General features: G+C 44.2%; 1 protein-coding gene across 1 annotated transcript in view; it reads right to left on the reverse strand.

Annotated features, from left to right (window-relative positions):
• Nucleotides 1-18,598, reverse strand: part of LOC121920823 (retinol dehydrogenase 12-like) — a 35,782-nt gene extending 17,184 nt beyond the window's left edge. Inside the window, exons 1-2 of the mRNA XM_042448044.1 lie at nt 18,427-18,598; nt 2,645-2,764 (exon numbers count right to left, since the gene is read on the reverse strand). Coding sequence (XP_042303978.1) covers nt 2,645-2,764; nt 18,427-18,506 — 200 coding nt within the window. The 5' untranslated portion in view covers nt 18,507-18,598. The remainder of the gene's footprint in view (nt 1-2,644; nt 2,765-18,426) is intronic.
• Nucleotides 18,599-26,595: the final 7,997 nt, after the last annotated feature.

Genomic DNA, 26,595 nt, shown 5'->3' on the forward strand with positions numbered 1-26,595 from the left:
GAAGCAGGCTGGAGGAGGCCACAGAAGGCAGGCGGCAGGCTGGCAGGCAAGCCAAGGTTGTATTATAGGACAGAACTTGGTCCTTTTTGCCATTATAATGATAAGCCAGAACAATTATTGCATGAAGTCAGGTGGCCATGATGGCTGTAGAATTTGGGAGCTGTCCAACGAGGAATTTTCCAAGGTCTAAATGAAACACCATTGTTCCATTGTGCCAGTTGACAATGCTGGAGCAAGTGAAAGCAGGCCAAAAGCCCCTTTTCACAGCACAAAGAAAACAGTGTGAAACAGTTTTCATTCGGCCTCCAAGGGGAGCCATCAGGCAGAACCCAAGCACATCGGGACTGCCTAAGAGCTGGTGGAGACTACTTCTGCCGCTGCCCCCCCATGTCACATGGGAAGAAGCTCCCCAGAACTGCGGAGGACTGTCTTGCCGCTGTGGTGGCTTTTTACCAGGGGGGAGGGGTAAGTGAGAGAGGCCCCTCCTGAAAAGCCGGCTCCCCGGCCTCCTGAGGGAATGCTGCCACACCCCCACGCCACCGGGTGGAACCTTGCGATTTGTATGGGGGTGTTTTTATGTATTCTTAATTGTTTATTGATATGCTGGTGAACCCCGCCCTGATCTATGGAAGGGCGGTATAAAAATAAAAAATTTATTATTTATTATTAAATGCCCTGGGCACAGAGACTGCTAGAGTCTCCCAGTCTGAGGTGAGCAATTGCAGCAAGGATGGGAACCAACTTTCTGCCCTGGGACAAACCCTGAACCTCTCCCAAAAATATGGGGGGGGGGGGGGAGGAGAACCAATAGTGTACCGAAGACCACTTCAGATTTCCTTAAAACATAGGTGTTCTTTTTAATATCAAACGTAGGGGACTCAGGACATTTTAGGGGGTGAGCTGCCACTCCTGAAAGCTTTTAAGAGAGACTATCTTCTCAACCTTCATCATCATATCATCACTTATACCCCACCTTTTCTCGTAAAATTGGACTCAAGGCCAGATTCACAATGTTTAAAAAAGTACAATACAGCAGAAAAATATACAGCAATCAACATTAAAATGGAATTAATGTAGACACAATATTAAATCAGTTTTAAAACCAACAGTTAAAAGGATTTATAAAAACAGTTTAATATCAAAACAATGCAGCATCTTCAGAAGTTCATTCTCCTTAAAAAACCGGCTGGAATGCTGTTCAGTATTTACCATATCATAAGCCAGACATATGACATTGTAAATACTGCTTCATATTTATGGCTGTGGCATAATTGCACTGCACAAAAATATTTCCCCCACAAACCCACCTTAGAAGCCGGCAGCTGTATCAACTACAGGAGTTCTGAAGCACTGGAGAGGAGGGTGCTGAACAATGACATGACCAGCCCCTTCTGGACAGTCAGGATTAATACTCCAGAGGACAAGATCAAAATTCAAAACAACCTGGATAGACTAGAAAGCTGGGCCAAAGCTTAACAAAATGAAATTCAACGAGTGCAGGTACTGCACTTAGGGCGGAAAAAATGAAATGCACGAATAGGATGGGGGACAACCTGGCTGAATGAAAAAACCACATGTGAAGGGATCTGGGAGTCCGTGTAGACCACAAATTGAACATGAGTCAAACAGTGTGATGCAGCAGCCAAAAAAGGCCATGCAATTTTAGGCTGCCACTAAATAAAAGTATAGGTCTAGATCAAGAGAAGTCATAGTGCCAATTATAGTCCGCTTTTGTCAGGCCCCACCTGGAATATTGTGTCCAGTTCTGGGCACCAAAATTTAAAAAGTACATTGAGAAATGGAGTGGTCCAAAGGGAGGGCGACACTAAAATTGTGAAAGGTTGGAAACACCATGTCCTACACGGAACGACTTAGGGAGCTGGTATGTTTTTTTAGCCTGGAGGAAAAAGAAGGTGAAGAGGTGATATGATAGCCCTGTTTACATATTTGAAGGGTTTGTCATATTGAGGAGGGGAGCAAGCTTGTTTTCTGCTTGCTGCCAGAAGAACAACTGGAGCAATGGATGCAGCTACAGGAAAAGAGTCCCACACCAACATTAGGAGGAAACTTCCTGACAGTGAGGGCTGTGGACAGGGGACACCACTCCCTCGGAGGTGACTGAGTTCTTTCTCTGGAGGTCTTAACAGAGGCTGGATGGCCAGCTGTCAGGGATGCTTTCACTGCAGTTTCCTGCATGGTATGGGGTTGGACTGGATGGCCCTTGTGGTCTCTTCCGTTCTATATGATCTGTTTATTTTTGGCCAGGCAATTGATTTCTAAAAACCTTGTGGGAGGCCACCTGTGGGCCACAGTATGCCTTACCCACGCATGGCTTTACACCAAGCAGGGTGTGTATTCTGAGCCCTGTGCAGCGAGCTAGCAAGAGCAGTTAACAAAAGACCAGGCTCTGCCTTAAAATACTATAAAAAAAAAAATAACAACATGTAAAGAGAATAATTGATATTGGGTTCATATTACATTACTGATTACATAATGGACAAAATCGGCAAAAAAATGTTCCGCTTGGCAAAAGTTTAGAGCTGCAAGTGAAGGCAATGGTCTTTATTGTACATTTTCTCTGTAGTCTTTAGGGTAACACTGTGTACCGAAAGTAACCTCGACGAATGAGGTGAGAACTTGCCTCTGGTCTGCAAGGGTCTTTGGCATTCTTCCTTTCCGATTGCCTGTGTTGGCTCCTGTGATTACTACCACCTTTCCCTTCAACTTAGCTGTGGATGTGCACATGTGTCCTGCAACATACTTCCTATCAAAGGAAAAAATAGGCTATGTTAGCAATGGGTGATTTCAAGTTCTTAATACTATGTGTTGTGTGCTCTTGCAAACAAAAAGCTTGCAAGATGATGCTCCAAATTCTCTGCAGCTAATGTGGAAACCATAACACTACCAACAATGGCGTGTGAAAAGGCACCCTTGCCTCCTTTATTAGTACTAGCTAAGTGGAATATGTAAAGGAAGGGGCTTGGAACACATTTACGTTACGAGGCAGCTTATATGGATCCATTTTGGAGAATTAGACACACAAAATTGTCCTCAACAAAATTGCACAAGGGCTTCAAGTTTTTTTGTTCAAAATCCCCCATTTTAGTAGACAGTGAACAACAAACCAATAAGAGAGCTAATCCAGAGGCTTAAGGTTTTTAAAACCAGTGTGAGGCAATTCCTGTAAAGCCAGGTCCTAACTTAACCTGCTCTAGGAACAATAATACAAAGCATATTGTCAACCTCCATGGAGGAAGGCATCAAACTGTAGTGGGAAGGACAACATATTACCAATAACCAAACCCTGTCCCCAGGAGGTTTCATTCTATGTACCTGGACTTCTATTGTTGGGAAATTTTTTGTGCCCAAAAGAAAGAGGGGGGCACTTTCACTTCATCTATTACACAAGAGGATAAAGAGTTAAGCAACCCTTCATTTTTACCAATTGACACAGATTGAACTGAGAAAAAGTGAATTAAATAAAATCGTTTAAACTTTAAAAATAATGTAATTTAAAAAATAGCTTTTTTAAATAACATTTTGATTTTGCCCTTTTTGCAGCTTATTATCTTGAGGCCTAGAAATAGTCCGTCCCATGATTTACAGAATCAAGATGCAGTTATTAGTCATTGTGCAACAAGACAGAGCAAGAAAGCAAACCAACATTAAAAAAGATAGTCCTGACATAACACATTAGTAGTGCCAATTAACATCTTCTTGTGGTTGACCAAATTATAATCTGTTTCAGTGTTTTAATGCTATTGCCAATCAGTAATAGGAAAGTTAATTGAATTAAAAGTTATCGACTAGTAAGTTGGCAAATAAATTTACCAAGATAACAAGGGCTTATTAATTAATAAATATATGTATTTGTTTTAATTAAGAGCGAATGTTCAAAACCATAAACAATTTCTACCGAGATTATTTATATTCAGTTTTTAATTTAATTAATGCCAATGAAAGACCTGGTGCTAAAGAGCCCTTTTTGTTTTAGAACAAAATTCATTAAAACCAATCCAGTTTTGTCTTGAAATTTATTTAAACCAAAAGCCATTGTTGTTGTTTTTAAAAGTTTATTTCCCTCCATTCAGGCCTGGGCAAATGCTGGGAAAATTAATGTTTTAGATTGAAAGACTCAACAAAATCACTTTCTTCAAATGGTTTTTTTTCCTTTTTCCGAGGGGCTTTTTTTGAGGTTCATCAGTTGTATCTGAAAGATTGATTCTATGATTATGGCATTACAACATTTTTCTTTTAAAAATGGTAAGTTCCAGATATCAATCTAAAAATGGAACTCGGGGATCTGGGAGTATCCATGTATGTCAACTGAGGGAATAGGTACAATATAACATCTTTAATAAAAATGGCGTGATATTGTAAGATACAATATGTGTTTTTTTGCCTCGTTCAAAAATAAGGGACTATTCTGCCAAGTAAGAATGTTTGAATGAAGTAATAACTGAGAACCTAAAACAAAGTACAACTTCATCTAACATTGGGGAATGCCTTATAAACCACCTTAAGCAATCTCCATACACACCCAGGTATGCTTTGTTTTATATATTCATGTTATTTTTATTCACTATCAGGGCAATTTTTAACTTAAAACAAAAATAACTGAAACTGGCAACAATAAATCCCTTGCCTTAATTACTTAATTTAGTTCTCATGAATTCGGAATAATAACTAAATAGTGTTCAGATAACTCCACAGGGTTGTACCCAACAGCTTTCACACAAACAGCTTTCAATCCAACAACAGTAAGGAGATAGCCGTATTGTGGCACAGTTTTTTACGTATAGTCCCTCCAAGAGACTATTTGTTACGTATTGATATTGTTTTTGTTGTGGTCAATTGTTGTTATAAAAGAACAAAATAAAACTACTTAATTATAAATAAAAATAAAAACCTTTAAGCAAGGGGCAGCCTGGGGGAGAAATTGAAATGTAAAACTTACTAACAATATGTTTTGCAAGGTCCATAAAAACCAACAACCAAATGAGTTGGCACATGGGAGTGCGTAAAATAGTAATTGCTTTTGTATGTAATGTCCCATTCTAATTTTAAATGGTCATTTTCTCCATTACTCTCAAAAACCCAAGGTCACTGATCCTAAACTAGTGGTTTCAAAGCACACTGCGGAAAATAATTCCAGTTTTTTTTTTTTTTCTGGAAGAAATCCAGTCTGAGTAACAACCGCTCTTTAAAAGCTGGCCCTGGAAATTTAAGAAGACCTGGCAAGAAGGTCCACTTTTTTCCCCTTCTAAAAGGTCTCTAAAAAGGTTCAAGGGCCACCCTGCATCTGAATCTGATAAATGGTTATCTGGGAATTAAAAACCAGGATAGCCCCTCCACAGAGGCCTTGCCTTTTCAAAGTTTCAAAGCAGAGCGTTTTTAAAATTGTGTTTTAAAGTTATGGAGAACAAAAATGATCAGGCAATTACATAGTGCAATAGGGTAAGTATTAGGAAGATGAGAGGGTCAAAGAACCAAAAGATGAGTAGGCTTTTTTGGATGTGAAGAAGAGCGATATTGACAAATGAAAGTATTGAGGGATTTGTTCGTTAGGTAGTGAATGTTAATGTGTTTTTTCAGTGCAAGTTTTTGTGCTCTTCCAATGTGGTTTTGGACTTCAGCATCCCCAGTAATCCCAAGGCTAATGGGTCAGTCAACATGGCCTGAGGGAGTCGGCCTGTAGTCCAAAACCTCGTTAATAAGGGAACACGTTATAAGCCGTTTGTAGCTATAATACTACTCCATTATCTGTACTTATGGAGACCACTAGCCATGGTCTGGCACTTCTAGCCATTTTTCAACTTTGCGTTTCACTGTCTTTTGCAGTTGAACCCTGACGCACACAAATTCCACGCCCCCCCACGTCCGCCACAGACACCCGCCATCTAGCGATACTGTTTACTTGCCCCTTCGCAACCTTCCCTTCTCTCACGTGACGGGGTCTTCGGTCCTACCCAACTGTGCAAATCAAAACGCCAGTTTTGACAGGACCGCTTTTTTAAAAAAACATAACACTGCTGGCCGCTCACATGGCTTTGTGGACACTCCTTGGGACCATGGTGGAAAAACCGTTGCTGCCCTTTGACTTCTTCTTCCTAGTGTCAGATGCACCTGTCCAGTAAATGCAGGGAGATATAAGATATATCATTATAAATACCCACCCCCCCCCCCCCCCCTGCCCCCATCTTCTGAGGCCCTGAGGCTGAGGCTATTAATAATTACACAATCATCCGTTCCCTGTCCCCATTCCCTCTGGTTGGCCACAAGCCAACGACCCATTCATCCAGACAATTTCACCGCAGCCATGTGAGGCAGACCGTGGGCCATTATTAAAGCGCGTCTGAAAACCGGTTCCTATTTTTCTCAGTCTTCTCCTCCCACCAAAGCTCTTTCCCGCCCCCCTTTTCGCAAACCTGACGCGAGGCGGCCACCACAAAGAACACCAGCGCAGAGGGTAAGCCGCACGACGAACGACGCACGCACCGGACGGCCAACAACGCAGCCCAGCCCATCTCCCCGCGAGAGCTCCTTTCCCCTGGGAATCTCTCTCAGCATCCCTCCTGAAGGCGCCGCGGGCTGAGCCCAGGCAGGTGTGAGGCGGCCGGCAAGGGATGCCCGGGATTGCGTTCCGGCCGGCGGACCCAGCAGCCCCGCCCCCCTCGCGCGGGAAGGAGGTCCGGCCAGAGCGCGGCCACATTCGGCGGCGCCCGCGGGAAATTCCAGCCAAGGAAGGAGGCGTGGAAGGGGGGCCGCCTGAGAGAGGCGACCGCGTGAAGTAGTGGTTTCAGCCCGTTGGAACTACTTGCGCCCCCCCCCCCCCCCGCAGGAGGATCAGGCGTTCGAGTCCCGGGCTTTTTGGGGGCAACAATAATACTGCCTCAGAGGATTAGCTGTCGTACTAGAAAAAATATACATTATTATGATCAATTATAATCTGCTCAGAGGGTGGCGGGTGGACAACAGTAATAGTAGATGATGTTGTTTAATTTCACAGTGCGCTTCAGAGGGTGGGGCAGTGTATAATTATAAGTAGTAATAAAATATCGTATATATACCTATATTAGATATTAATTAATTTTATATAGATGCTTCAGAGGGTGGCAGCCAAGATTATATAATATATAGATTAGTTAAAACTATTCTACATATAATATATATATACATTAATATTTATAAATGCTCAGAGGACTATACTGTAAATAATGTATATATGTTTACAGTCATTATCTTAATGTATATATTATAGATGAATCTCCAGCCCTCAAAGCGATGGCCCCTCAGTGGGGTATATACTTATGTAGAGTTATATGATTATATGTTTTGGGTTAAGAATATATAAGTGCAATATTACATTGATCATATTAATAATAGTAATGATTTAATAATTACATATAATCAATCTCAGCCCCCTCAGAGGTTGGCAAGTGGATATTGTAAATGCTATAGCTTCACCTCTTTCTTGTTCTCTTGGTCCTGTGGATCTGTGAAACCCAATCCTGGAAACCCAATGGCTTCGCCAACAATTTTTCTCCTAACACCTGTAATCCCCATCCGGCCCTCTTCCCTGTCTCCCCTGGCTTATCCTTACCTCTGTTTCCCTCTTGGAAACTGCTGCCCTGGCCGCTCCTGCTGGCCCCTGAAAAAGCAAACAGCTCAATTCATGACCCCTCTTCTCCATTCTCTACCCAAATCCCTTTTTACAACTCCTCTCGCGTCCTCCACCTGAAAACCCTGGCTCCCCCCAGCCAATAGGACAATACTGCCCAAACCTTCCTCCTGCCCTCGTGTCGGTGCGTTTTTTTTGGTGTCTCTCCGTTCCACATCAAACGCACACAAGCCGTCCTCGAGGGGTTCGAGGAGGTAGGGAGGGGTTGTGTTATCTTGCTCTATACTAACTCCCCTGCCCAGTTTTTCAAGTTCTATCTTCGTTTTTTTTTCCCCCCCAAAGCGCTATCATTTTTCTCTCTTTTTCTCTTCCTTTTGAGTTTTCAGTCCTATTAGACTCCTGTTCTCTCCTCTACAGCAACTACCGGGGTTGCAGTTCCATCTATCGCCCCACTCCGACCTGGTGTCTCTGCCACAACCCAGTTCCTATCGTGATCTTTGAATCATGGGCTGAAAACATTCTTTTCCTTTCAGGATTCTTTCAGTCCCCACGGAATTTTGAGTCCGCTAGGGTGACTTGTTTAATAATAGCACCACGTTGACGAGCGCATTTCAATTAACCCTACTACAATCTCGCTTTATTAAACTCTCTGCCCTGAAGCTTCCGTTTTTTTTGTTTTGGCCTCCCAAACCACACTCCAAGAACGTCTGTCAACCTCATTCTGCTTTGGTCACTGGTCGCTTGAACCCTAGTTTCTTGCTGCAAACTGCACCATTTCTGACTACCTGGCACTTGACTTCGCCACTGATCTGACCACTCATTTTAATCTCCTTTGGCTCCTCACTTATATACTCCCCCTTCCTCCCGTCCTATATACTATTTCAAACGTCCTTTTTTCGTGATCTTCAATCTGTTTTTGCACTCTAACCCATAACTTGGTCTGAAAAACCCTGGATTTCATCTCTCTCTGCGTCCCTAAATCTCGTGCGGCATTCTGCCCCCTGATATATCAAGCCACATGTTCTTTTATTTAACCTCCCACTCTTTTTTCCCTCAAAACTCTAGCCTCGACCATTTCTTTGCCCTCCTGTCTACTCATACGGTACGCATCTTCCTTTTCCGCCTAAGTAAAGACTAGGCCTCAGCCCCTGGCCCCTGTACCCCCAACATTAAGTTTTTTCTTCCGGTTTTTTTTTCCTGCTTTTTCTAGTCCGTCCCCCCGGCTCTAAGCGGCGAACGTCTTGTGGAGAGAAAGTCCAAAAGTTTGGGCTGATTTTTATCCATTTCCAAATATTTGTTCTTTCTTTTTTTTTTTCTGTCTGTTCCCCTCGAGCCGCGCTACCTCTGCCTATGGCCAAAGACAGACATTATTACAAATCACTGATCTCTTTTCCAATTGACGAGGTGCCGCCGCAGACAGCGTTTGTCGTGGTTTCTTCACCTTCACCACCACTTTTGCTTCAAACCTCCCTGCCCTCTGCCTCCTGTCTCCTCTCCCATCCATTATCTCTCGACCTAATTTGAAGCTTTTGCCCCGTAACTATTTTTTTTCATCTCAATCTCTTCTAAGATTACCACGTCTTCGTTACCCGACTTTCCGCTACTGAGATAAGTACCTCCCCGGAATTCTTCTTGCCTGCTCTGTAAGTCTGTCTATATCCCCCATATCGTCTCTCGCCCGCTTTTTCGCCTAGAACAAATGTCTTCTGTCGGTATTCCGTTTTCACCCCCTGACCCTCTGTGTTGATGAACTCTCGCTAACACTTTCTGAACGTCTTTTCCAAACCCCGGATGCTACCTGTCCTCGTTGATTCGCCTATTCCCTACTTTTCCTACTCGGCTTCTTAATCTCGTTTAGAGCGATAAACCCCCTACCTTTCCCTGAAAGCTTTTTCGCCCTCGACCTCCAACCTCCATATGCCTTCCATCATCCCCTCTCTTCCTCTCTCTGCATCCTACAAGGCACCTCCTTCTCCCCTGCGCGACTTTCAACAACTTGCTCTCAATTTCCCCCAATTCTCTGAAAAAACCTTCTCTTCTTGTTGACCCCTCCCTCCTCTGTCCTATGCTATCGTCCGATTTTCCTCTCTTTTCGTTCTTTCTCTTCTCCTCTTTCCTCTTTCCCCCTCCCCACTTGTTTCCCTTTTCTAAAGTGTTTTGGGGAACGGGTTGTTTGTCCTTAATATTCTTCGCAAGCTGGTCCTTGAGTTTTCTTGAAGCCCAAATTTTTTCCCATTCCTTCTTGATCCCCTTTTTTTCAGCTCTGGCTTTTCCCGCCCAAGGCATTTTCTACAGAGACAGCACTCTCTAACTAAGAGATCTCGAATGCACTTTGTTTTAAAACATAGAGGCCAAGGCTAATGGCCTTTACTCTGTTCTCCATTCTTCTCGATCTTGTCTGCAGCATCTGGTACAAAGAAACTGTTGATCACTGGGGTTCCTTCTAGTTTGACATAAACTTCTCTGACCTTTGGGTTCTCCAGGACTCTGTTCTTGTTCCCCTCTTTCGTCGGACTGGTTTATGAGTCTTACTTGGTCTGGCCGAGATCTTTTTGCCTAGTTAGTTTGATCAAGTGGGGTTCAGACCCTTCTTCTTCCTGTTTCCCCCTTTATCTGTTTGGAGTTCCCCAGGGCTCTGTTCGGGTGGCCCCTTCTGTTTTTCCCCTCTTCTAACTACACTGTCCTTAGGAAAAACTCATGTAGCTCTTTTGAGCTCTTTTTGGGCTTGTCCTACCATCCTGATAATGCGCTGCGATGACACCCAGCTTGTAATCCTGGTGAAAAAAAATCTTTTCCTGTTTTCTCCCTGCCCCTGGAAAACCTTTCCTCTTCCACGGCCCTTTTTGAAACAGCAAGGTTCCTCCATCTTGGGTCCTTTAACAAGCTTGTCTCACAGTGGATGCAGCCATCGGAGTTCTCGTTTTGAAAGCCTTCAACATGTCCCAGACGGGACGGATCTTCTTGTCTTTCCTCCTAGCCTCCAAAACCTGTCAACACTAAACAATACACTGTCAAAACAACTTGGGGACTCGCTTTTCACTTCTGTCTCTGTGTTGGACAAACATTTTCCGTTCCCAACCCAGTCCAGCCAAGCCCGCGCAATTTCCTGTGGCTTTATCTTTGAACTCTTTGACTCTTCTCACACTCTCTCAGATCCTCAGAGGACCTCCTCTTCTCAGCCTCAGAAGGCCAAAGGCAATTGGAAAAACCTCCGCTGAAGAGAAACTTGCCCAACGGAGAAAAACCCTTGTGATAGGGTGTGCTTTAGGGTTTCGCCAATTTTTTTGAGGGGATTCGGAAGAGCCGGATAGAAAGAACGCGCAGTCATGGTTGCCCACAGGACAGGCATTAATAAAAGCTATGTGCAGGCCTGGCCCTCCCGTTCTTGCCTTTTAGAAAGGGGCCTGCTGTGTTCTTCAAGAAAGGGCGTCATTTCCTGTTTCCCTGTTTATTTTTTCCACGCACTTCGCACAGCATCCCCCAATCAATTCAATGGTGTTTAAACACCAATGTTTAGTTTTTGGCACAAGGCCAGGTAAGAAAACACGGTTACAGTAACACCCAAAGTCACTACAAATCAAGTTGATATACTTCCAAACTTCACGGGGGCCACCAAAATATGCACCCCAGACGAACAATTGAAGAAATAGAGTTTGGCAGCCATGAGCTCCAGCTCCCTCGTAGGACCTTAGGTCTCCTACTTCCTCAGAAATGCATTTGGATATCTGAGGAGGTTGGACTCAAGTCCCTACAAAAAGCCTCATTGCTGCAAACTTCTATTTCTTTCAATGTGGAAGTTGAAGGCTTTCCATAAAGCCGTGCATCCATATGTTTTTGTTTGTTGGTTTTTTTTTTTTTTTTCCGGGTCTGAATGTGGCTGTCATTGTTCCAGAACGAGTTTCTTCCCCTGAGAACGTTTTTTTGCCCCAGCCACTCCTGTGGCTGGCCAAAACCTTTCAATGAGTAATTATTTCTTTCCAGTTCGTCTTCAAAGGTGCTACAAAATCTCTCCCCCCTACATATAACCTGCTTTCTCAGCCAACTAACAAACAGCTACTAAATCCTTTGAAATTCTACCAAAACTGCCAAACAGCAAGAGCCATTGGTTTTTGCAAGAGCGTTTTTTTTGAGCTCCACTGGGCCTTCTTTCATCACAGGCAAAAGATCATGTTTAAAAATTATGATACAGGAGAATGTGTGTCGATTCCTGTGGATCATATTACACATATGTGGGTCACAGGGCCCTAACATTTTCCCGTCAATTGTGGTTGTTTGTGTTGTTCTGTGGAGGGATATCTAATGCTGCAAGCGGTCCCTCCTCCCTTTGGGGCCCAAGTTTGGCATTGGGAAACAAAGTTGTCTAAAGTCCAGTGGATCTGAATATTGAATCCCCATTAGCATTTGCAAAAAGGAGGTACCTTTTTCTCTGACAATCATAAGATGTCCTCCCAATCCTTTGAGAGGGATCACAAAGCCCCTCTTTTTCAATTTATCATAGAAACAGAGGAACAACTGAATCTCAGAAGCCTCCATGCTTTTTGCATTAGGACACTTTTAAATTGCCTGGGTTTGCGGTAAAACCAGGAAACAAAATATAGTCCCATTGGTTTTAACTTTCATCTTAGTTTGGAGCGGGTTAGAAATCCCAAATAGTGTATAAGGTCCCTGTGCCAGTTGGCCGTTTCCTCTTTTAGGCATGTCCCCTGTAGTAATTATCTTATTCAACCTTTATATTTATAAGCGCTGTAATTACATTTACACAGCGCTTGACTGTACAATACACATCGGTTTTTTAGTTTAGACCGGTTTTCCCTGCCCTCAGGGCTTACAATCTAAAAAGACACGAGCACCAGAACAAAGGGGAGTGGTGGTGGGGGAAGGGAGCTCCCCCTCTCTAAGCTAGGACCTAAGTTACATATAAAATACAATTAGCAATACAACAGGAAATGATTTTCAATAAAACAGACAAGGACCAACGAAAAGAACAAATCCAAATAGCAAGTTTTGAGGAATTTAAATGTTATACAAAATGCACTGTGGAAACGCCATTTCCCTCTGAACAGGATGTGTCTTCAGCTCCAATTTTGAAGCTGGTTTAAGGATAAAGTGAATGGGCTCTTGCTTCGTGGTCGGGGGAAAGGAACAAGGTTGTGGCCAGGATGTGAGGGGCAGCACTAGTGAAAAAGGGGGCGAAATCCCGGGCATGGGGCCAGAGGAAATGCCTGGGGCTGAGACCATGCCAGAACCTTGACTACCAGAACGGAGGGCCAGAGTTGGGAACGGTGAGTGGAAAAAAAGAAGGTCCTGATAAGTAAGGAGAAGGGGCCAGTCCAATGGGAGGGCCCTTTGAATGTCGACAGCAAGGAGCTATACACTGAATCATGCCGGAAGGGGAGTGGGGGAGATCCAGTTGAAAGGGATGCCCAAACACAGGAGAAGATATGGTCCAGATAGAACGGTGGGCCGGATTGTGATAATGCGTGCCAGGCTGAATGCTGGACCAGAGGAATAAAGCAACGGAGGTGATGAAAGAGGCAAGCCCCAGACACGGAGGGGAACCGTTTACAGTTAATCAAGTCGTGAGACCACTAGGGCCTGGACCCAGGATCTTGCGCCAGTTAGAGACAGCAGAGAATATGGTCGGATTTTTTGGCAAGTATTGTACAAAAAAGAATCTTACAAGCCGTGTGGCTGTTGGTCTGGATCTGAAAGGGATACATGACAGAGAAGAATACAAGATTAAAAGAACAACCAGACTGTTGCCGGGACCTTGCTGGACTGGTTGCAATAGAAATGTTGTGTCCCACAGGAGACAGAAAAGAGTTGTTTGAAGGGTGGACTTAGGAGGAAGGAAAGACAAGAAAGCTTCTTCCCGTCTTGGACCATGTTGTTTTGAGCCTTCCAAACGCCGAATGGCTTCCACGCATCCCACTGCGAGGACAGCTGTAGGATACAAAGACATGATGAAACTTGCTTGTTCAAGTGTTTTTGGAGAAAGAAAGGTCCCGGTGGGGAAAGATACAACTGGCTGGGTTGGTCCATCGGCATACAGATGGTAGGAAAAAACCAACAATAGGAGATAATGAGTTTATTACCTAATGCAGAACTGGTGTGTAGAGAGAAAACAGGACAGGGGGGGACCCAGACAACAGAGCCCTGGGAGACAACTCCAAACAGATATAGAGCAGCCAGGAGCTGACTGAATGTCTGACCCCTGCAACTTAATAACTGCAACAAAGAAAAGATCCGGCCCCCAGACAAGTAAAGATCCTAAAAAAAAACCAGTCAAGAACAGAGTCCTTGAGAAACGCCAAGGGTTTTTTGGTCAGAGAGAGTATGTCAATTAGGAGACCAGTGATCAACAGTGTTCAAAAGGCTTTGCAGACAAATCGTAGAAGGATGAAGAACAGAGTACAATGAGTCCATTAGTCCCCTTGGCCTGTACAACAGGTCATTTTCCCGAGCATCTTGAGTGGAGAGCTGTCCCTCGTGTGGAATGCCTTGGGCGGAAAAACCAGAACTGAAAGGGATTGAGGGTATGGTAGTTGTGGGTTTTTCATTCAAAGCGCCGAAATAACCACAAACGACCGTCTCAAAACCTTAGAAAGAAAGGGGAGAAGCAGAAATTCGGACGATAGCGTAGACAGAGAGGAGGGGTCCAAGAAGAAGGTGTTTTGTCAGAATGGGGAAATGAGAGCCAATGTTTGAAGTCCGAGCGGGAAAAAGGAAGCCTGGTAGGGAGGCAGAGATTGAAGATAAATGGCAGACTAGCGAGGGCAGAAAGCGAGAAAGGAGGGAGCTATCAGAGATTAGAAGTACGAGTAGGAATGAGATGCAAGAGGACAGGTTGCAGGTTTGGAAGCAGTTCAGAAAGTGTAGAGAGTCATCCAAAATCAAGAGGCAGGAGAGAACAGGACAAGAAAATTGTGGTTAGGCGAAAGGCGTGATAGGAAAGGATTAAGGAGCAGAGAGAAGACGACTCATGACCAGGGAGGAACTATCCTCAGAGTTGAGTATAGTGTGGGTAAATGCTTAGAGATGAAAAATAGTTAGCAAAGGTCATTAGGAGGAGAATGCATGAAGCTAGACAGTGAGGAGAGGGAGGTTTTTAAAAAAAAAGCAAAAGTGTGTGATAGAAGGCGTTGGAAGAACAAACAAACCGTTGCGGGCAACCTCTCATTGGCAGAGAATCAAATGATTTGTAATGTAATTTTAATTCTTGTTTTTGCCACAGTAGAGAGGGCAGCGTGAGATAGGGGAAGAAAGAAACAAAACTTTTGAAAAGAAATGTAATAAAATCATCAAGCCCACTCTTTTAGGAACTTTCTTCCCCCAAAGACGTTCCGGCCCGATTCTCCTAGAGCAGGAACCGGAGAGAGAAACTATAATGTGTGGGGGTAAGCCAGGGCTAGAGGTCGTAGTCTTTTTAGAGTAGGAAGAAGTGCGGGACAGAGACAGGGGGCAAAAATGGTTCGCAGAGTTGGAGGCAAAGAGTGGAGTTAGAAATAAAGCCAAATTGCCCTGAAATCAGCAGGAACTCCCCGGAGGTTTTCAGGGGAAGAGAGAGAATGAATCTCCAGGGTCTGACCAAAGAATGGGTTTAGAGTAGCAACAGATTGAAGCATCACGAAAATGGCGTTGAACAGTTTGTTGTGCCAAAGAAGGAGGAGGAGTAGTTAGGTAGAGAGCAAAGGATGATTAAATGATGGGGGTCTCAGCATAGTGGAAAGATCCCCAAGTGCCAGTCGTCAGATACAGAAATGGCGCAGTTTGCAGCAAAGAACTATGGTCCAAGGACAGACAGTGACCCAATGAAGAATGAGTTTGAAGAGTTGGGAGTTGTGGTTTGGAGGCCAAAAAGAAGCTAGGAGAGAAGTTAAAGAAAGCGAGACGTTTGTAGGGGGTTAAAAAGCCTGGTACTCCTTTCACATCCAGGGAAACCCATTTTTTCAAAGGTGTGGAGGCCATGCCTTTGGCCATATAGCAAAAGGTACAATACATTGTCCACAACAGCAGGAAAAGCCACAAGCATTTTTTTATTGCTTGGTTTGTAACCAGCAGATCCTCACTGCATGTGGGACAGATCAATAGCGTGTAGCTGTTTAATTAAAAGGCAAAGGCCAAGTATAAGGTTTTGGACCTCCTACCTTCAGGATCTTTGTAGTGAAGCAACACTATCTGTCCCTTTATTTGTCTGGGCCTCCCAGCCCGCATGTGCCAACAACTAATGTAGTTTTGCATAACCATCTATTACAGCCACCATGGGTTGCCACGCTAATGGAAGATCCTCGGGTCATATGTTAGTTTTTTATTGTGTGGCCAACAAACCATGATGGACTGCTGACAGAGATGGCCAAAAGTATCTTTACAAACAACGTTGCCAAATAGATCCCCAGAAATTTCTGTGGTCATAATTGAGCCTTGATTAGTTGAAAGCAGGTTGTCCAAACTGCATTAAGTTCTGCAATGTAGAGACAGCCAGTGAGATTAAGGGGTGTTACAAAAATGCCAACACTCTGGGATATTATTATATGTGGTTATTATGTTTTTACAATTAATGTATGTTGTTACCAGTAATGGTTGTGTGCAGGTGCGCTCTGTAGTAGGAAAAGAAACAGCAATTATAAGAATGCGATTGGCTCAATAAAGGGAAGCCCATGAGCTTTGGGCTTTGGTAGGGCGCTTTAATAACAGACATCCTTCATTGGGGCGGGCTCTTTCATTTTCACTACTACAACAGGTTATGAGGGCTCATGAGTCCTGATGGGGTCTGCCAGTTTGGTGAGGAGGGCGGCAACTAGAGCTCTACCCTCTGCCTGGGATTAAAACTGCTAAAATATCCCCATCCTATAAAAAACTGCAAATCTTGCAAGCCCAAGATTTTCCAATAGGATGGGCCGCACAGATGGCAATTTAGTCCCTGAAATAAAATCACCAAATCACGGTGTTTGAGAAATGCACCAAAGTGTGAAAGTTTTTGCATAAATGTGTTCGCTGTACTATCTGATGTGATTCTTTTGGTGGCCTGTTTATTAATCAACACATTTATACTGTATTTGCTTATTGTACTTGTATAATGCATTATCCTACTTGAGAGTTAATGTGTAATTTTTCACCCTGGAAAAATGATTAACCATCCATTTGGACCTTGTTTACAGACATGCCAAAATAGAAGACCTGACTTTTCGGGTTCTCTGTTCGAAGGTATGCTGTTTAAATACCGATGATGCTATGGGTCCTAAGTAGGTTCCACTTCTGGAGGTTTTGCGCCCAAAGATAAAGCCACCACGCCCATTTCCTAAGCACCACTGGAGTGCAGCAGCTTTGGTGCAGACTTTCCCCGGAATTCTTGTTTGGGTTGAATGCAATATTCATTAATTTGGAAATACGCATCACACTACCATAAGACGACCCAAAGCAGCTTTAATTTTTTGGGACCAGTCTGTAACAGGCCATGTAATGACAGACCAAGCATCTCTCACCCTACCCAGTTGCCCATCTCTCTGCCCTTTGGCTCCAGGATGCCCCTTGGAGGGGGTAGAGAGTGGAACTTGCTTGGACCTCTTACCACTGGTTCACCTCCACCACGTCCCGTTCTCCTGTCCTGTGTCACTGTGGGGGCTTTTTTAAGATTTGTAAGCCCGAGGGCAGGGAACCGTCTTAACTAAAAAAAGATTTATGCATGTACAGCGCTGTGGTAAAGTTTACAGCGCTTCGTCCATAAAATAAAGGTTAATAATTAATTAATTATAAAGGGGCTTTTTTGGAAGCTCTCTTCTTCCTAGGTTTGCCATAAAGTCTGAAGCCGATAATGGGGCTGTTGGCTGGGGTTCCCTTTGTAGCACTGTTAAGACTAACTGTAAATCTGTTTTTTTTTCTTTCTTCACTCCTTTCTCCCCTCTTCTTGTTCAAGCATTCTCTCAATGCTTGATGCCTGCCCCTGGAAAAAAACTAAAATTTCTAAGCAGCCAGGGCTGAGAGGCAAAGAAAGAACTAGGGAGAGTTGGCATTGTGCTTATAAAAAGATCTTCCAAAAGGAGCTTATTTTGTCATAAGGCCTTTTGTTAACGTAGGTAATGCCTATATACCATCTTAGGTATGTTTGTATCTACTCCATCCAAATAGCAACTGAGGAATGTGGATTGTAATCCCACAAAGGTATCCAGATGCGTAAAAAAATACAAATCGCCAACACAATACTGGGGGAGAGCAAACACGTTCCCTTACCCTCCCCCACCCCCTGGCTTATAGGCCCTTTTCTCACGTCCATTGTTGCGTTCCGGCTGCTCAAACCCTTGTTACATAGATGGGGGCCCAGGGGCGGCCAGGCAGAACTGTGGGAGAGGACTAAATGTGCGAGGAGCTAGCCCCCTTTTAGATTTCGAACAAGCATTCTCACAGACACAACACATCTCCAGTCATGCTCCGGGGTGCCTTCCTTCGCCGGTTTGCTTCCAACTTCCTTCTCTCAGTGAGGGTCTGTCTACACTGTGAAAATAACGCAGTTTGAGACCGCTTTTAACTGCTGCCGCTCCATGCTGTGGACTCCTGGGACCTGTGGAAACCGTGCTGCTTCTTCCTCAGTGTAGATGCACCTTCCAGATGCAGGAGATTATGATATCAATATACCCACTGCCATCTTCTGAGGCTGAGGCTATTATATTAACATCATCGTTCCCTCTGGTGCCACAGCCAACGACCATTCCCAGAATTCCACAGCCTGGAGGAGCCGTGGCCATTAAAGCGCTCTGAAACCGGGCTATTTCTCAGTCTCCTCCCACCAAGTTCCCCGCCCCTTCGCAAACCTGACGCGAGGCGCCACCACAAACACCAGCAGAGGGACGCAGACGAACAGCGCAGCCACCGACGCCAACAAGCCCAGCATCTCTGCGGGAGCTCCTTCCCTGGGACTCTCTCAGCATCCTCTGAAGGCGCCGCGGCTGAGCCAGGCAGGTGAGGCGGCGCAAGGGATGCCGGGATTGGTCCGGCCGGCGGACCAGAGCCCCGCCCCCTCGCGCGGGAAGGAGGCGGCAGAGCGCGGCCAATCGGCGGCGCGGGATTCCAGCCAAGGAAGGAGGGGAGGGGCCGCCCTGAGAGGGCGCCGCGTGGAGTAGTGGTTTCAGCGTTGGACTACGGCGCAGGAGGGTCAGGGTTCGAGTCCCGGTTGGGGCAATACTGCCTCAGAGGATAGCTGTATATAAAATATACATATATGATCAATATATATGCTCAGAGGGTGGCAGCAGATTATATATATATATTAAAATATTATACATATATATAATTAATATTTATATGCTCAGAGGATATATGTATATGTATATATTACAGTATTATATTAATGTAATATTATAATGATCTCAGCCTCAAAGGATGGCAGTGGGTATATGCTTATGATATATATATGTTAAGAATATATATTGCAATATTACATTGATATATTATAATATAATGATTATATTAATATAATAATCTCAGCCTCAGAGGTTGGCAGTGGATATTGTATTATACAGTATATAGATACATGTGTGTGTATTCACACACACACACATATGTATCTATATATAATATGATATAATACTAATATAGTGTATATATTCTTAACATATGCTAATGTTTCCATATGTTTTTAAAAAGTGTGCCGCACCATTCAATTCTACACATCCTTTCCTCCGTGCCACTTTTAAATTAATTCCTTTTTCCAAAATGAGGGCCCGGTTTCTGGCTCTCTCTCGATGGGGCTTTGAGTGTTGGATTAGGACTCTGGAGACCAGGGTTCGAGTCCCAGCTTGGTGATGTAAACCTACTGGGTGGGCAAGAAGTCACACTCTCTCAGCCTCAGAGGAAGGCAATGGCAAACCTCCTCTGAAGAAACTTGCCAAGAAAACCCTGTGATAGGGTGGCCTTAGGGTCGCCATGAGTTGGAGCGGAAGAACCAGTATTTGCACAGGACAGGCATAAACTATTGCAGGCTGGCCCCTCCGTTGCCTTTAGAGGGGCCTGCTGTGTTCAAGGGCGTCATTTCCAGCACTCCACAGCATCCAAATCAATGGGTTAACACCAATGTTTAGTTTTGGCAAAGCCAGAAAACACGTTACAGTAACACCCAAAGTCCACAAATCAGTGATAACTTCACGGGGCCAACCAAAATGCACAGACAAATTGAAAGAAATAAGTTGGCAGCATGAGCTCTCGTAGACTTACGTCTACTTCCTCAGATGCATTTGGATCTGAGGAGGTGGACTCAAGTCTACAAAAGCTCATGCTGCAAACTTATTTCTTTCAATGTGAAGTTGAAGGCTTTCATAGCCGGCATCCATAGCTTTTTGTGTTTTTTTCGGGCTATGTGGCCATGTTCCAGAAGAGTTTCTTCCTGACGTTTTGCCAGCATCTGTGGCTGGCACCTTCAGAGAACTGTTTCTTTCAGTTCGTCTCAAAGGTGCTACAAAATCTCTCTACATACTGCTTCTAGCAACTAACACAGCTATATCTTTGAATTCTACCAAAATGCACAGAAGACATGTTGCAAGCTTTTGAAGCTCCACTGGCTTCTTCATCAGGCAAAGATGTTAAAATATGATACAGGAGAATGTGTGTCTGTGTATATATTACAATATGGGTCACAGGCCTACATTTTCTCAAGGTGTTGTTGTGTTGTTCTGTGGAAGGATATCTATGCAAGCGGTCCTTCTCCTTTGGACCAAGTGGCATTGGGAAACAAAGTGGTCTAAACTCCAGGAGATAATATTTGAATCCCATTAGCACTGCAAAAAGGTACTTTCTCTGAAATCTAAGATGTCTCTATCCTTTGAGAGATCACAGCCCTCTTTCATAGACAGAGAACACTGAATCTCAGAAGCCTCCATGCTTTTGCATTAGGACATTTTTAAATGCTGGTTTGGTAAAACAGGACAAATATAGTCCCATTTTTTAAATTATCTTAGTTGGAGGTAGAAATCCCAAATAGTAAAGTCCCTGGCCATTGGCTTTCTCTTTAGGATTCCCTGTATTATTATTATTAACCTTTATTTATAAAGCGCTGTAAATTTACACAGCGCTGTACATACAATCTTTTTAGTTAGACGGTTCCCTGCCCTCAGGCTTACAATCTAAAAAGACACGACACAAAGGGAGTGGTGGTGGGGAAGGGGCCTCTCTAGTAGGATAATACATATAAAATACATAGCAATACAGGAAATGATTCAATAAAACAGACAACAAAAGAACATCAAATAGCAAGTGAGAATTATGCAATGCCTGGGAAGGCTTCTCTGAACAGGATGGTCTTCAGCTGCAATTTGAAGCTGGTTAAGGAAGTGATGGCTCTTGCTTGTGGAGGAAGAAGGTTCCAGGAGTGAGGGGCAGCAAGTGAAAAGGGGCGAATCCGGGATGGGGCAGAGGAAATCCTGGGCTGAGACAGCAGGCCTTGACTATCAGAATGGAGGGCCCTGGTGGGAAGGTGAGTGGAAAGAAGGTCTGATAAGTAAGGAGGGGCCAGCACATGGAGGGCTTTAAACGTCGACAGCAGGAGCTTGTACTGAATGCGGAAAGGGAGGAGGAGCCAGTGAAGGGATGCCAACACAGGAGAGATGTGGTCAGAGCGGTGGGTGGATGTGATAATGCGTGCAGCTGAATGCAGGACAGAGATTAAAGGACGGAGGTGAGAAAGAGGAAGCCCAGCCAGGAGGACAGTAATCAAGTCGTGAGACCGCTAGGGCATGGACCAGGATCTTGGCAGTAGAGGCAGAGAGATATGGTCGGATTTTGGCAATATTGTACAAAAAGAATCTACAAGCCTTGGCTGTGGTCTGGATCTGAGGGATACACGACAGAGAAGAGCCAAAGATAAAACCAAGACTGCGGGCTTGCTGGACTGGTTGAATAGAAATGTTGTCCACAGAGACAGAAAAGGAGTGTTGAAGGGTGGGCTTAGGAGGAAAGACAAGAAGCTCCGTCTTGGACATGTTGAGCTTCAAACGCCGATGGCGCATCCACTGCAAGACAGCTGTAAGGCAAGACAAGACTTGCTGTTCAAGCCTTGGAGAAAGGTCAGGGGCGGAAAGATACAACTGGCTGTCATCGGCATACAGATGGTAGGAAAAACCAAAAGAGATAATGAGTTTACCTAAGGACAGTGTGTAGAGAGAAAACAGAAGGGGACCCAGAACAGAGCCCTGGGGAACTCCAACAGATAAGGGAACAGGAGAAGAAGTCTGACCCCCTGCAACTACTGCAAAAGATCGGCCAGACAAGTAAGATCTAAACCAGTCGAGAACAGAGTCTGAGAACCCAAGGTCAGAGAGTATGTCAATTAGGAGACAGTGATCAACAGTGTCAAAGGCTGCAGACAAATCGAGAAGAATGAGAACAGAGTAAAGGCCATTAGCCTTGGCCTGTAAAAGGTCATTCGAGATCTTAGTGAGAGCTGTCTCTGTAGAATGCCTTGGGCGGAAATCAGACTGAAAGGGATCGAGAATGGAGTTTGCTTCAAGAAACTCAAGACAGCACGAATAGACAACCCGTTCCAAAACCTTAGAAAGAAAGGGGAGAAGAGAAATCGGACGATAGCTAGACAGAGAGGAGGGGTCAAGAGAAGGTTTTTTCAGAATTGGGGAAATGAGAGCATGTTTGAAGTCCGACGGGAAGGAGCCTGTAGAGAGAGAGAGATTGAAGATATGGAGAAGCGAGGGCAGAAAGGAGGGAGCTATAGAGATTAGAAGACGAGTAGGAATAGGATCAAGAGGACAGGTAGCAGGTTTGGAAGAGTTCAGAAGTGTAGAGAGTTCATCCAAAGAGGCAGGAGGAAAGACAGAAAATTTGTTAGGCGAGGGCGATAGAAGATTAAGAGCAGAAGAAGAATCAGGAGGGACTATCTCAGAGCGAATAGTGGTAATCTTAGAGATGAAATAGTTAGCAAAGTCATTAGGAGAGAATGATGAAGAGACAGGAGGAGAGGGAGGTTTAAGCAATGAGTTGAAGATGGAGAACAAACGCTGTGGGCGCCTCTCATTGGCGGAAATCAATGATTTGTAATAATTCTGTTTAGCCATAGAGAGGGCGTGTGAGAAGGAAGAAAGAACAAACTTGAAATGGATAAAGTCAGCCCACTGTTTGGACTTTCTCCAAAGACGTTTGGCCGCTCTAGAGCAGGACCGGAGAAACTTAATGATGGGAGTAAGCCAGGGCTGAGGCCTAGTCTTAGAGGAAGAGGTGCGTACAGAGACAGGGGCAAAGCTGTCAAGAGTCGAGGAAAGAGTGGAGTTAAATAGAGACATTGCTGAGTCAGCAGAGTCCCCAAGATTTAGGGAAGAGAGAGATGAATCCAGGGTCTGACCAAGATGGTTAGAGTCAACAGATTGAAGATCACGAAAATGGCGTTGAACAGTGTGACGAGGAGGAGGAGTATAGGTAAGAGCAAAGGAGATTAAATGATGGTCAGAAAGTGGAAAGTCAAGTGCCAGGTAGTCAGAAATGGCGCAGTTTGCAGCAAGAACCAGGTCAAGACAGTGACCGAGAGAATGAGCTGAAGAGTTGGAGTGTGGTTGGAGGCCAAAAGAAGCTAGGAGAGAGTTAAAGCGAGACGTTGTAGGGTTAAAATGCTGTATCTTCACATCCAGGAAACACATTCAGGGGTAGCCATGTTGGCCATATAGCAAAGTACAATAATGTCCACAACACAGAAAGCACAGCATTTTATGCTGGTTGTAACCCAGATCTCACTGCATGTGGGACATCAATAGCTGTCCTGTTAATTAAAAGGCAAGTATAAGGTTGGACTCCTACTCAGGATCTTGTAGTGAGCACACTTCTGTCCCTTATTGTCTGGCTCCAGCCGCATTGCACAACTAATGTAGTTTGATACCATCTTAACAGCCATGGTGCCACGCTATGAGATCCTGGGATATGTAGTTTATTGTGGCACCAGATGACTCTGACAGAGATGGCCAAATATCTTACAAAACTGCAAATCCCAGAATTCTGTGGCATTGAGCCATGATAGTGAAAGCAGTGTCAAACTGCATTAATTCTGCAATGTAGATACAGCCAGTGAGTAGGTGTTACAAAATGCAACACTCTGGATATTATTAAGTTGTTATGTTACATTATGTTGTTACAGTATGGTTGGTGCAGGTGCGCTGTAGTAGGAAAAGAAAAGCATTATAGATGGATTGGCTCAATAAAGGAAGCCATGGTGCTTTGGTAGGGCTGTTAATAACAGCATCTCTTGGGGCTCTTTCACACTACACAGGTATAGGGCTATGATTCCTGGGGTCTGCAGTTTGGTGAGGGCGGCACTAGAGCTCTCTGCCTGGGATTTCTAAATATCCCATCCTATACTGCAAATCCCAAGATTTCATAGGATGGCGCCATGGCAATTAGTCTGAAATCACGGTGTTGAAATCACAAAGTGTGAAATTTGCATAATTGTCGCTTACTATCTGATGTTCTTTTGGTGCCTGTTTATCAAACCATTTCCTGTATTGCTATGTACTGTATATGCATTATCCTACTTGAGAGTATGTATTTTCCCTGGAAAATGATTAACCATCCATTGGCCTGTTACAGACTGCCAAAATAAAGCTGCTTCGGGTCTCTTTGAAGGTATGCTGTTTAAATGATGCATGGGTCCTAAGAGTCCGGAGGTTGCGCCAAAGCCACACTCCATTCCTAAGCACTGGAGTGCAGCTTTGGTGCAGCTTCCGGATTCTTTGGGTGCATGCATAATTTAAATAGCATACCTCCAAAGAGACCCGAAGCAGCTTTATTTTGGCAGTCTGTAACAGGCCATTATGAAGCCAAGCCCTCCCTTCAGTCCATCTGCCTTGGTCCAGGCCTTGGAGGTAGAGAGGAACTGCTGGACCTCTTACCCTTTCCCTCCACCACTCCCTTCTCCTTCTGTGTCATGTCTTTTTAGATTGTAAGCCCGAGGGCAGGGAACCGTCTAACTAAAAAGATTGCATGTACAGCGCTGTGTAAATTTACAGCGCTTCATAAATAAAGGTTAATAATAATAATTATAAAGGGGCTTTGACTCTCTTCTTCCTAGGTTGCCATAAGTTGAAGCCGATGTGGCTGGGGTCTTGTAGCACTGTTAAGACTAACTGTAAATCTGTTTTTCTCCACCTCTTTCACCATTCTCTCAATGCTGATGCTGCTGAAAAACTAAAATTTTAGCCAGGCTAAGGGCAAAGAAGAAAGGGAGAGTTGGATCGCTATAAAAAGACTTAAAAGGAGCTTATTTGTCATAAGCTTTGTTAACTGAGGTATGCCTATATACATCTTGTATGTTGTACTCCATCAAAGCAACTGAGGAAGTGGATTGTAATCCACAAGGTATCATGCTAAAACAAATCAGCCCAACAACATCTGGGGGGAGCACACAGTTCCCCCCCCCCCGGCTTATGCCTTCCATTGTTCCTGGCTGCTCAACCTGTACATAGATGCCCTGGGGCAGGCAGGACTGTGGGAGAGGACTAAATGTGAGAGCTAGTCCTTTTCGAAACAGCATTCCAGACAACATCCAGTCATGCTCCGGTGCCTTCCTTTGCCTGGCTTGTCATCCTGACTTCTGCTTGTGCGGTCTAGTTTGTCCTCCTGTGGTGAAGCATTTGACCCAGATTTTTGTTGACTGAGGGTATGTGAAAAAGGCTTTGCGCAGAGAAAAAGAGTTGATGGGTGAATCTCAATTTGAGGGTAGGATTTGTCCCTAGAAAGTTAAACGACTGGGGGCTTCACCCTTCTTAAAAAGCAAGAAAAGGTTTTTCCCTTGCTTCACATTACAACGGATTTGCAGTCAACAGTAGTCTTCATTTGGGACACACTAACCCAGTGGGAATAATGCTACACCATAATGTAACATTAATCCCAGAGTGAGGTTTCCAGACCTCAGGCCTTAGCCCATCTTTTTACAGTCCTCAGTGCAAGACCACTGCCTTGAAAAGTGGGTGCGTATGTTGTTAGACTTGGATTTTTTATTTGACTGTAATACTCTGTCACTTGGATTGATATGCATGCATTATGCTTACAGATGGCCCTTGTGGTGTCTTCCAACTCTATGATTCTAGGACCCATTTCTTCATCCTTTGGGCAGTCCATAGGATCTTTGGCACTCTTCTCCAGCACCACATCTCAAATGAGTTGATTTTCCTCCTATTTTCTCTCTTGACTGTCCAGCTCTCACATCCATACCTGGTAATAGGGAATACAGTGGCCGGTATGATTCTGACTTTTGTGCAGAGTTGTATGTCTTTGCATTTTAGGATCTTTTCTAGTTCTTTCATAGCTGCCCTTCCCATTCTTAAGCTTCTTCTGATTTCCTGGTTGCAGGAACTGTTTTACTATTTCTATTTGCTCTACTGTCTAGTTTGGATGTATGTTGGTTTTCTGTGGTCATTATTTTTGTTTTCTTTATGTTCAACAGTAAGCCTGCGTTTGTACTTTCTTCGTTGATCTTCCTTAGTAGTTATTCAAGGTAGTAAACACTATTTTGAAAGTGTGGCAGGTAGTGGGAAGGAATGTGGTAATGCATACTTGTGCATAATCCCAATCAATGCTTCCTAATAACAGGATGGTTTGCATCTTACATTTCTGCTTGTGAAATACACAAAAAGCATTTGTGAGGCAGAACTGTGTCAGTCACATTCCCAGCTTCTCACCCTTGTTCTTGTAAAGTCAGACAAGTCATTACAGCTAGTTTGCTGAGAATGGTACCCATACATTCTCCCTAAAGAACAGGGAAGCACTAGGGCAGAGAAAAAGAGCAACAGACAAAGGAGAGGAAAAACAGAAGGAAAAGGTCATCAGAAGCAGTTTTTCTTATGTACAATATAAGCAAACATTTAAATTTATTCTGGCTGCATTTGCTTCGGGGCAGGTTTGCTGTCTCACAACCCCTTGCCCCCTTTTTGTTCCTCTCTCATGTTGGTGATGTTTTGCCTTGTTAGCGAAGTCCTGCCTCCTCTCATTTCCCCGGC

This window comes from Sceloporus undulatus, chromosome 1 (genome assembly GCF_019175285.1).
Source record: "Sceloporus undulatus isolate JIND9_A2432 ecotype Alabama chromosome 1, SceUnd_v1.1, whole genome shotgun sequence".
Classification (NCBI taxonomy): Eukaryota; Metazoa; Chordata; class Lepidosauria; order Squamata; family Phrynosomatidae; genus Sceloporus; species Sceloporus undulatus.